The 12,292-nt window shown below is 41.7% G+C and overlaps 1 protein-coding gene across 1 annotated transcript; it reads left to right on the forward strand.

The window, feature by feature from the left end:
- The first annotated feature begins 213 nt into the window (after positions 1 to 213).
- LOC139421059 (C1q and TNF related 6a) lies at positions 214 to 10,944 on the forward strand. Its single transcript, XM_071171557.1, has 3 exons — positions 214 to 265; positions 7,096 to 7,326; positions 8,146 to 10,944. The coding sequence occupies exons 2-3, from the start codon at positions 7,107 to 7,109 to the stop codon at positions 8,691 to 8,693; spliced, it is 768 nt and encodes a 255-aa protein (XP_071027658.1). The 5' UTR covers positions 214 to 265; positions 7,096 to 7,106; the 3' UTR covers positions 8,694 to 10,944.
- Positions 10,945 to 12,292: the final 1,348 nt, after the last annotated feature.

Genomic DNA, 12,292 nt, shown 5'->3' on the forward strand with positions numbered 1-12,292 from the left:
TGCTGCATGATTATTTTCGTGCTGGCTCAAATTAAGATCGGTTTACCAGTTTTTGATTAGTACTTGTAGCTATTCTTATTGTTGTCGATGTTGTTTTCATTGTTTTATGTGTATCACTTTGCTTTGGCAACATTGCATTTGAATTTTAGAGAGAGAGAGGCTGACTCAGGATTCTCCCCCTCCCCTTTCCTCCCCTCTCTCTCTCCTTTCTCTCTCCTCTCTCTCCTCAGCTGATCAACACCACTTGAAGAGACTTCTACAAGAGGTAAGTTACTGCATGCTTTACTATCAATCACATTATCTGTCATTCTGCGGTAGCTTCTGCACAATGCCAAGAGTGCACGTCTCACGCAGTTCCACATCTTTAATTTGGCTACATTAAATGTAATGTCTAACTGATGGGCGTCGTCAGAACTTGCAGAGAGGAGGATAGAGCAGCATCAGAGGGCTGGTGAAGTTGCATATCAGCAGCCGCAGCTAGTTTCAATAGTTGGCTGCCTCTCAACAGGACCATACAGGCATGGCCGTAATTACACATGAGGACACGGAGTTGCTGACTGTTTTTAGGAACTCAGTCAGGATCTCAAATTCTGGTGAGAGTTAGAATAGTGAATAGACAAGGTGCAATTTCGAAACTTAGTCGTGCATCAGCAGTTTTCCTCTTGCTATATGTCACTCACTGACAGTCACTCAATTAGCCCGTCATAAAACATTTTTGGATTAGTCTAGGGTATAATTACAATCTCAATTGCATACTCCTTGCGTCCTCTCTCCTTGCCTCCTTCTCAAAACCCATTGGAGGAGAAGGTCAGAGAGGAGGGATCTCTGCCTTTCTCAGTCAATGGGTTTCGCAATTGAGAATCTACCTAGTTAGTCTAGCTAGCTATCTAAATTTGTAGTGATCGGGCCGAATTACTGACAGGTAACGCTGGGCACGAGCCCAGGGGCCCTGACCTCCAATTGGCCCCCATTGATTTTGTCTGTCTCTCTCACTCAGATATCATATTAACATGACATAAGTCATGGCAAAATAGGTAGAATTGCATGGAATTAGCTTTAAAAAGGCAAAAATGTATCCCAACCCCATGGTAAAACATGTAGAATACCTCCGTCTGTATGTATTAAACTATAGTTTGTTATCCAGGTGCTGAGTTAATGTGTAGCGGCTAATTGTATAGCTAATAGGCTAAGTGTTTGTTGGTCAACTGAGGTACATGAAGCTACAGGATGGTTGGGGTCCTTTTTGCTTGTTTTTGCTGTTTTCTAAAGAGCATTTTAGACTTTTTAAATAGTATAGAAATGCAGTAAATGAGCTTCAACGGCTTAATATTTTCAAAATTTCACAGTATTTTTCCAACATCATTATATATATAAAAACCAAAAACATGCACTATGCAGAAACCGCTCCGCCATTTCCTGGTTGCTAAAATTTGAATAGTTCGCCTAATTTCAGTTTATGTGACAAAACAAGCAAGTATAGAGTAGAGAATCATTGTACCATTTAAACCACTGTGAAATACACTATATATACAAAAGTATGTGGACATCCCTTCAAATTAGTGGTTTCGGCTATTTCAGCCACACCCGTTAATGACAGGTGTATAAAATTGAGCACACAGCCATGCAATCTTCATAGACAAACATTTGCAGTAGGATGGCTTTACTGAAGAGCTCAGTGACTTTCAACATGGCACCGTCATAGGATGCCACCTTTCCAAACAAGTTCCAAACTGCATCTGGAAGCAATGTCAGCACAAGAACTGTTCGACGGGAGCTTCATGAAATGGGTTTCCATGTCCTAGCAGTATAGTTCATAGCTGGCGCGTGTTCACCATTCCTAAACTCTCCCCGCTCCCCTGCTCCCCCCTGCTTTCCCTGCTCCCCTATGCAAATATATGGTATGTTTTCTCTGGATCCAAAATCCTCTTTTTCCCACTCTCCTGGAACAGCAGTGGGACACGTAATAATTCAGTTACTAAGCAGACTGATATTTCAGGAATGTTTTTTTTCCATCTTATTCATGTGGATATTCATTAAACCACTATAGCAGGGGGTTTCCCAAACTTTTTTTGGCCCACGACCACATTTCGATATCTGAAAATGATTGCGACCCCAACCATGTGAAAAAAATGCATGAAATTAACAGCCGATGATTACTTTGTTTATTGGGGCTATGGCAGTCCATTGTAAAACATTCTAACTGTATTTCTGATTGTGTTCTCAAATCACAATCACATACTTTTAATGTGGGGCTATGAAAGTCAATTGCAAATTTTCTGACATAATTACTCTTATCTCACCACCCCTAATTAGATGGGTGTGCTTGATCCATGTCGTGTCGGAGCCTCTCAAAGTCAGGGGGTGTGGTGTACTGTGCGCACCTCATCTCTCCTGTCACATCCAACCTGGATCAAATGTATTTTCTTCTAATACAGAGGAGAGCACTGAATCAGCGTACTGTGAGTTTTAATATTCGGAGGGAGACGGCACAGTATTCCCTTTGAGTCATAAACCAAAACTCCTCCATAGTGACCCGTGAATGCCTTGTCTTCAGCATTCAGTCACATGGCAGCTCGATCAGCTGCTCAATTCCACTTACCGGCATGTCAACTAAGCCAGGGTCACAGTCAAATCAGCTAAATCTGATTGGTCACTCATCTGTAGAAATGTTTTGTATTTCCCCTTCATGCTTGCGTTTAGTTCGTTCAGTTTCACAAATATGTCTGTTACATAGGCAAGGAGAGAAATGTTATTTTCATTACACAGAAAGATTTACTTCCATTGCGAATGACAACAGTTCCTCTCTCAATTCCAATAATCTTTCCAACACTCCCCCTCGATAACCAACAAACCTCGGTGTGAAATAGAACATTGTCAGGCTCTGATCCCTTATCTCCACAAAGTTTTGCAAACAGGCGTGTGCAACGTAGTTTGCACTTGAAGTTACCTGCTGCTTAAATCTCAGAGTTCTGCGCTCAGCTCTTTTGCCACAAGTTGCTCTCGGTGTACCCATTATAGCCCAGTGGGTGTATCATACAATGCATCCATATGGCAGAGGGAGAAACATGTATAACTAGAGTGCAGAGGCCTGCCCACCATCCCGTGATAGATGGAGCCCCATCTGTGCAAAAATCCCACTATTCAATCCCATGGAATCTCTTTTTCGTCAATATAGCCACGCAGCACACTCATCATCCCCTCTGCCGTTTCACGCTCGGGAATACTGAGACAGAACAATATGTCCTCATGAAAAGCATCCGAGGACATGTAGCGAACAAAAGTCAACGAATTTGCATCTCGGCCCTCACAGTTAACATCCATTTGGAGAGGATAAAGTTGTTCAGTCAGTTTGCTTTTGATTGCTAGCTATAGCGTCAATTCTTAGTTTCACTGTGTTATCTGACAAAGGTATTGTGTTCACCATATCAATTGAGGCCGGCAATATCAAAGTCTCTGCAATGGTGTGTGGTTTCACAGGTTAGCAGGCTTAGCCAATGATTCAAGTGCAATGGTCAAGTGCGGCCTTTTCCCAGGATCTAAGAGGGGCTCTCTGGTTTTAAGGTTAACCACATTACAATGATTTTGAGAGACAAAAACTATATAATATATTTACAGTACCAGTCAAAAGTTTGGACACACCTACTCATTCAAGGGTTTTTCTATATTTTACTATTTTCTCCATTGTAAAATAATAGTGAAGACGTCAAAACTATTAAATAACACATATGGCATCATGTAGTAACCAAAAAAGTGTTAAATAAATTCAAATATTTTTTATATTTGAGATTCTTCAAAGTAGCCACCCTTTGCCTTGATGACAGCTTTGCACACTCTTGGCATTCAACCAGCTTCATGAGGTAGTCACCTGGAATGCATTTCAACTAAAAGGTGTGCGTTGTTAAAAGTACATTTGTGGAATTTATTTTCTTCTTAATGTGTTTGAGCCAATCAGTGATGTTGTGACAAGGTAGGGGTGGTATACAGAATATAGCCCTATTTGGTAACAGACCAAGTCCATATTATGGCAAGAACAGCTCAAATAAGCAAAGTGAAATGACAGTCCATCATTACTTTAAGACATGAAGGTCAGTCAATCTGGAAAATTTCAAGACCTTTGAAACTTTCTTCAAGTGCAATCGCAAAAACCATCAAGCGCTATGATGTAACTGGCTCTCATGAGGACCGCCACAGGAACGGAAGACCCAGAGTTACCTCTGCTGCAGAGGATATGTTCATTAGAGTTACCAGCCTCAGAAATTGCAGCCCAAATAAACGCTTCACAGAGTTCAAGTAGCAGACACATCTCAAAATCAACTGTTCAGAGGAGACTGCGTAAATCAGGCCTTCATGGTCAAATTGCTGCAAAGAAACCATTACTAAAGGACACCAATAAGAAGAAGAGACTTGTTTGAGCCAAGAAACACGAGCAACGGACATTAGACCTGTGGAAATCTGTCCTTTGGTCTGATGAGTCCATAGTTGAGATTTGGAGTTCCAACCGCCGTGTCTTTGTGAGACACAGTTTAGGTGAATGGATCATCTCTGCATGTGTGGTTCCCACCATGAAGCATGGAGGAAGAGGTGTGATGGTATTGGGGTGCTTTGCTGGTGACACTGTCAGTGATTTGTTGAGAATTCAAGGCACACTTACCCAGAATGGCTACAACAGCATTCTGCAGTGAAACGCCATTCCGTCAGTTATGCGCTTAGTGGGACAATCACTTGTTTTTCAACAGGACAATGATTCAACACACCTCCAGGCTGTGTAAGAGCTATTCGACCAAGAAGGAGAGTGATGGAGTGCTGCATCAGATGACCTGGCCTCCACAATCCCCCGACCTCAACCCAGTTGAGATGGTTTGGGATGAGTCGGACAACAGAGTGAAGGAAAAGTAGCCAACAAGTGCTCAGCATATGTGGGAACTCCTTCAGGACTGTTGGAAAAGCATTCCAGGTGAAGCTGGTTGAGATAATGCCAAGGGTGTGCAAAGCTATCATCAAAGCAGCATGTGGCTACTTCGAAGAATCTCAATTCTAAGATATATTTTGATTTGCATAACATTTTTTGGGGACTACATGATTCAATATGTGTTATTTCATAGTTATGCTGTCTTCATTATACAATGTAGAAAATTGTAAAAATATATAAAAACCCTTGAATAAGTAGGTGTGTCCAAACTTTGACTGTTACTGTGTATATATTTACAGTCAGAAGTTTACACTTAGGTTGGAGTCAAGGTTGGAGTTAAAGAATAAATTACAGGTCTGTGAGAGCCAGAAATCTTGATTGTTTGTAGGTGACCAAATACTTATTTTCCACCATAATTTGCAAATAAATTCATTAAACATTTTCTGGATTTTTTTTCTCATTTTGTCTGTCATAGTTGAAGTGTACCAATGATGAAAATGACAGGCCTCTCTCATCTTTTTAAGTGGGAAAACCTGCACAATTGGTGGCTGACTAAATACTTTTTTGCCCCACTGTATATCTACATAACCAGAAAGTCCGCTCAGCAAGGAAGAAGCCACTGTTCCAAAACCGCCATAAAAAAGCCAGACAATGGTTTGCAACTGCACATGAGGACAAATATCGTACTTTTTGGAGAAATGTCTTCTGGTCTGAAGAAACAAAAATAGAACTGTTTGGCCATAATGACCATTGTCATGTTTGGAGGAAAAAGGGGGAGGCTTGCAAGCCGAAGAACACCATCCCAACCGTGAAGCACGGAGGTGGCAGCATCATGTTGTGGGGGTGCCTTGCTGCAGGAGGGACTGGTGCACTTCACAAAATAGATGGCATCATGAGGAAATAAAATGATGTGTATATATTGAAGCAAAATCTCAAGACATCAGTCAGGAAGTTATAGCTTGGTTGCAAATGGGTCTTCCAAATGGAGAATGACCCCAAGCATACTTCCAAAGTTGTGGCAAAATGGCTCGAGGACAACCAAGTCAAGGTAATGGAGTGGCTGTCATAAAGCCCTGACCACAATCCTATAGAAAATTTGTGAGCAGAACTGAAAAAGAGTGTGCGTGTAAGAAGGCCTACAAACCTGATTCAGTTACACCAGCTCTATCAAGATGAATAGGCCAAAATTCACCCAACTTACCGTGGGAAGCGTGTGGAAGGCCCCCCGAAACGTTTGACCCAAGTGAAACAATTTAAAGGCAACGCTACCAAATACTAATTGAGTGTATGTATACTTCTGACCCACTTGGAATGTAATGAAAGTAAATGCTGAAATGAATCATTCTCTCTGCTATTATCCTGACATTTCACATTCTTAAACTGAAGTGGTGATCCTATCTGACCTAAGACAGGGATTTTTTTACTAGGATTAAATGTCAGGAATTGTGAAAAACTTAGTTTAAATGTATTTGGCTAAGGTGTATGTAAACGTCCGACTTCAACCATATATATATATATATATATATATATATATATATATATATATATATATATATATATATATAAAATATATATTTTTTACCTGATTTTGGAGATTCTCCCTTAACCGCATGTTCATATTAGGCGACCACACAATATGTCGTTACCCCTAGTTTGGGAACAGCTTCATTATAGTATAATTTACCCTACTCATAGGTTAACATAAATACCTCTTTGTCTTACTTGTTTTTTCTTCATGCTCGAGTCAATCTGTATCGCCAAAGTTCAGCACTATTGCCTGAATTACATTTAAAAGTCATTTCCGATTAAGCCTACATATGCAGAGTTTACGTGCTGCAGTCTCCACTCATGTGGGAACATTGCTTTTAAGTTTCAATTGCGTTACGCATTGAATCGAGCCTTTACTATTTGAGTTATGTAATAAACAACGATGTAGAATCTCATATGATACTGGAATTAAATGGTATTTCTCTCCACTATGAGTGCTTTATTTATTCTGTCAGCAGGACCAATTTACAACTGTACCTTCATGTTTATAATAGCAAACACCACTGTCAATTGGACTTCGGTATAAGCCCATCTTGGATATAATACCCTCAAATAACTCTCCTTGTTCAAAGATTTACAGCATTTACAGCACAAAGGTTATGTCTAAATCTGCCTGTTGTCCTTCCTTGTCCTCTCAGGTGCAGCAACCATGTTTGACCACCTCCTCCTCCTGAGCCCCATCCTCCTGTTCCTCCCTCTGGTCATCACTGTCCCGTCCCCCGGAGGTGCCCCTCCTACCCCCTGCCGCCGCTGCTGTGACGACCTGGAGCTACAGAAGGGCCCCCCAGCCCCTCAGACGGGGGACCAAAAGAGTGGCCTGAACCAGATGCCTGAAGTCCGCACCTATATCAACATGACTATCCTCAAAGGTGCGCCTGGATTGTGCCTTTACACCTGCAATACACATAGCTTGATCCCAGGTCTCTTTGTGTTGTTTTGCCAACTCCTATGGTGGTTGTCATTCCAAAGACTAAACAGTTTGCCAAACATCACAAAAAGATCCGGGACCAGGCTATACTGTACCCACTGACTGAATTTGATTTGATTGGATTATGATTATGTGTATTCCAATACAAGGCTTCCTTTCATTGCTGTAAGAAATGCTCTCCAGTCAGTGGACTAGAGGCTAAAATGTCTGCTGCTATTTCAGAACATTAAGCTGGCACTGAACTTGCTTATGTGGCTGAAAACATGTCCAAAAACGTAAGAGTTTGTGTGTGTGTGTGTGCATGTGTGCGTGTGTGTGTGTGTGTGTGTGTGTGTGTGTGTGTGTGTGTGTGTGTGTGTGTGTGTGTGTGTGTGTGTGTGTGTGTGTGTGTGTGTGTGTGTGTGTGTGTGTGTGTGTGTGCTCACCAGAGAGTATGACCTGGCTTGGAAAAACATGCTGTGGCCTTCCAAAAATAAAGTAGCAGAAAAAAATATCCTGTGAAAGATAAGCATAACTCCGGAACCCTAAATTCTCATATACTGAATGGGCTACAATTATGAGAAGTCTGGAGTGACTCTAAGTTTACGTAACATTCCTATCTGGAGAAAATCATAAACCATCTATCTATACATAGTCTTCTATGATCCATGTTGTACTGACTTTAATCTCAACATTACCCCATTTGGACCTTTAGTCTACATTACTGTGTCATAGCTCTCTAAGGACTCATGTGCTGTATATCCTCCATCTTGCCTCACAGGGGACAAGGGAAACCGCGGGGACAGGGGGACGCCTGGGAAGTCTGGTGAGGAAGGCGCTACTGGATCCCGAGGGCCAATGGGCCCCAAAGGAACCAAGGGCCAGGTGGGCCCCCCAGGGGACCCCTGCAAGACCCAGGAAGCAGCCTTCTCAGTGGGGCGTCGCAAGTCCCTCCACAGCGTGGACTACTACCAGGCCCTGGTGTTCGACACAGAGTTCGTCAACCTCCATGGCCACTTCGACATGTTCAAAGGAAAGTTCAACTGCTATGTCCCTGGGATCTACTTCTTCAATGTCAACATACACACCTGGAACTTTAAGGAGACCTACCTACACATAATGAGGAATGACAAGGAGCAGGCCATCGTGTACGCCCAGCCCAGCGAGAGGTCCATCATGCAGAGCCAGAGCCTTATGTTGCCCCTTGAGCTCAATGACGAGGTGTGGGTCCGGCTGTACAAGAGGGAGAGGGAGAACGCTGTGTATAGTGACGATGTGGATGTCTACATCACCTTCAACGGATACCTCATCAAGCCCACCCTGGAGTGAGATGACCTGCTGGGACGTGTTCAGTAGGCACTAAAACAGGAAGAAAACGCTCTAAGCAGTGCCAAACGGGGAGGTATTATATGGACTTGTCCAGGAAGAAATGCTTGTTTTCTTTTTCCGTTGCAAAATGTTAAAAATGTTTTGGTACGGTGTGCCCTAATGAACACGATCCCCAACTGACATGAAGGGAGGGGGCTAGAGGTCAGAGTTCAGGAGGTTCCGATTGGAAGAGGGGCCTCTTTATGCAGGGTTACTCATTGATGCACACACCTACTTTTAAGTGCCTTTATACGCTGCAAAGGGATACTGGGGGCTTGTAAGGTAATGACTCCATGTACATATCCATAGACTCCTTGTCCCCTGTATTGAAAAATAAATATTATTAGATGTATATGCTCACAAGGATGCTGGGAGGGAAAAGACCTATGACACACGGAAAGAGATGTCCCCTTAAAGACACAAACCCCTTTATAAACATCTGGCTGTAATGGATTTCACTGTTGGTTGTTAGCTTTATTAGGAGTTGTCACAGTGAACTGACACACATTGAAGTGCTTTGAAACCATTATTGATGCAAGAAAGCCTGGTTGTCTTCCCAAACTCCCAGATTGGTGCTATGCCTTAATACTGTCATTTGTCTCAGATGTTTTGTCTGGACACTAGTCTAGTTTTTATGCTGTTTTTTTGTGTTCAGTTTCTGAGCTCTTGATCAATTTTGTCTGGTAAATCTGTTCATAAGGTCCTGATATTTTCCAGCTGGATATCAGTTGCACAGTGGGTATAAATGAAAAAGACTACAGGTGTCATTACAGTAGGCAAATTTATATAGTTCAATATAGTTCAACATGGATCCCTTGGTAACAGGATACAGAAATTTTATTTACAGTTTGGTGCTGTTTTTGTTTGTTCTTATCTAATCAGAACCTAATGTGGCAAACTAACAGTGCCAGCTGGAATAGGGTACCATTGCACCATTCAAATAGGGTTGACATGGATCAAGTATTCAATTGCACATAGAAGTCCTCTGAAGTAGAAAGATGAATTGATTGATTCCAACAGTTTTCTTGGCAGTATTTCCTTCAATGACAGCAGCTGGGATAAGTCTTGTGAGATTTGGCGCCTTGCCAAATTCGCCTTGCTGAATTTGAATTTTTACGGAAATATCAGAGGTTCCTTGTGTGATACTATTTTGCCAGGTACTCTGAAAAGTGATGGCGGGAAACCCAGTAAGACTCCAACAGTAACATTACTTCAGGAAATAGAGCATTTCTGAGGCTAAAGTCAACACAAGTCCTGTTGCCAGGAGTAGCCTTTTGCTGAAATAACCTACATAATAGATGGTGCTAAAACATCCTTCAATCGTTTTAAAATCACACTGTAATGTGTGGTTTTACTGCAGGTTTATGAATGTCTGTGTGAGAGTTAGAGATGGGCTTTACAGGTATGTAAAAAGGAGGGGGGCTGTTTTTGTAAAGGTTCAAAACAGGATGTCAGAGGTGCAGGTGAGTTTCCTCTAGTCAGTCATCCAGACACAGCTCAACCCTCATATCACATGCAGAAGGGAGTCCAGAGATCAAACAAAGATAAACTGTTGATCAAAGGGCTGATTAAGTGCAAAGACACAGAGAGTGAATGAAGGACTAAGCAAGACTTTTATATTTGGAACTGAATTGCAAATATAATTCTATATGTGTTTAATGGTGCGACAGACGGTTGCTTTTCAATGGAATGGAAAAAAAAGTGCAAGCTTTCCAAAACCCTTCCAAGTTCTTACAGTACTGTGGCCCTCATAAACCAATTCCTAACCATGCAGGTCAATGCTTTTAACAACAGGTGGCATCCTTCAGCCAAGTTCAAACCTCTTCTCACAGCACTTCGTTGAATGTTGTTTTTGTGTCAGAATGGGGAATGAGTTGATAGGAAGTTAGCTTTGAGAAGCTGGCCATTCAGGGGAGAACTTTTCATTTAGAAAGTTAGCTAGTAGACACAGGGGTAGAGATGTCACAATTCGAGAACTATTCCTCCTTTATTCATGACAAAATGCTCCAATGAATTCAAAGCTGTTTTGCTGTTCAAGTTACTCGATTGTTTGTCTCCTTATGGTGCTAAATAATGTACAAAAAGGTGCTACATTATATTTAGTTTTATAATTCAAATAAATGTACATGTTCTGCTTGAGCATGGATGACATATGACCAATACGTATTTTACATGAACTTTGCAAACCTTTGTTAATAAAGATATTGACACATCTTTGTCTCAACCTCAAGCTTGATTGTTCCACACGTCTGTCAAACAGTTGCAGTCGAGCAAGGAAAGGTACACAAGAGAAGAGGTCAACGCCCACTGTACATGTCTTCATAATTCAACAACCTCCATTGTTATATGACCTATCATCTGTTCTTATGAGTGTTGAGGGATTATTGTATCCTTCTGCCAAAGGCAGTTAGTACGCTAGAGTGAAGTTCATGTGGGCAACCTCCCAAATCTCTATGTCACAAGAACGCCCTTGAAATAACTAGGGCCTCCTTTGGACATAAACACAGCAATAACAACATATTTCATGATTGTTTTGATGACGCATTATGGAGCATTCCTATCCTTCTCTATAGTTTAGTTGACTGAGACATTAGTGGTTTAAATGACACCCGACAGACCACACTGGGCAGGCGTTCCCTCTTTGGTCTGGTTTTCTATGTGTTGTCCCAAGGAGCACATACTTTCCTCTTGCCTTAATACAAGTCTTCCACCACACCACAACACTCACTCAGCCAAGACACACACAATAAGCATTTTAGGGGGTTTTCTTGGTTCAATCTGCAGTGGTGGCCAGCTACACCCTGTCCTCAAACCACAGCCCATTCCACTGTTGTTGCAATGGGGGCTATAAATTTGCCCAATATGTACAAACTCACTGCTTGGCAATGGCATGCTATGGTGTCCATCTGCCACACAGACTCCTCTCAAGCAGGACTCCACCTGACTTGATCTTCTGTAGTATAGTTGGTAGAGCATGGTGTTTGCAATGCCAGGATAGCGGGTTTGATTCCCGGGACCACATACGTGAAAGGTCTTGGCCATAGTACTGTAATCTAAGTGCATGTGATAGTCAAATGTATGCTGTAAATCCCATGTCTACAGTAACCACAAGTAGAGCTCATAAACAGGTGCCAGACCGCAATTGTAGTAAGGCAACATTCCAAATGGCAGTGGTGTAATGTACTTAAGTAAAAATACTTTAAAGCAGTTTTTGGGTGTATCTGTACTGTACTTAACTATTTACATATTTTTAAATAATAATAATAATTCGAGTTTACACCACATGGTATTCCCAGGCGGTCTCGCATCTAAGTACTAACTAGGCCCGACGGTACAGCCACATGCGTATTATTTTTTCCACCATTTTCTCCACCTTTATTTAACCAGGTAGGCTAGTTGAGAACAAGTTGTCACTTACAACTGCGACCTGACCAAGATAAAGCATAGCAGTTCGACACATACAACAACACAGAGTTACACATGGTATAAACAAAACGTACAGTCAATAATACAGTAGAAAAAAAGGAAACAAAATGTCTATATACAGTGAGTGCAAATGA

This window comes from Oncorhynchus clarkii, chromosome 12 (genome assembly GCF_045791955.1).
Source record: "Oncorhynchus clarkii lewisi isolate Uvic-CL-2024 chromosome 12, UVic_Ocla_1.0, whole genome shotgun sequence".
Classification (NCBI taxonomy): Eukaryota; Metazoa; Chordata; class Actinopteri; order Salmoniformes; family Salmonidae; genus Oncorhynchus; species Oncorhynchus clarkii.

Coding starts and splice junctions, on each gene's coding strand:
- LOC139421059 (XM_071171557.1), top strand. CDS start 7,107: ATGTTTGACCACCTCCTCCTCCTGAGCCCCATCCTCCTGTTCCTCCCT. Junction 7,327..8,145: donor CAACATGACTATCCTCAAAG/GTGCGCCTGGAT, acceptor CTTGCCTCACAG/GGGACAAGGGAAACCGCGGG.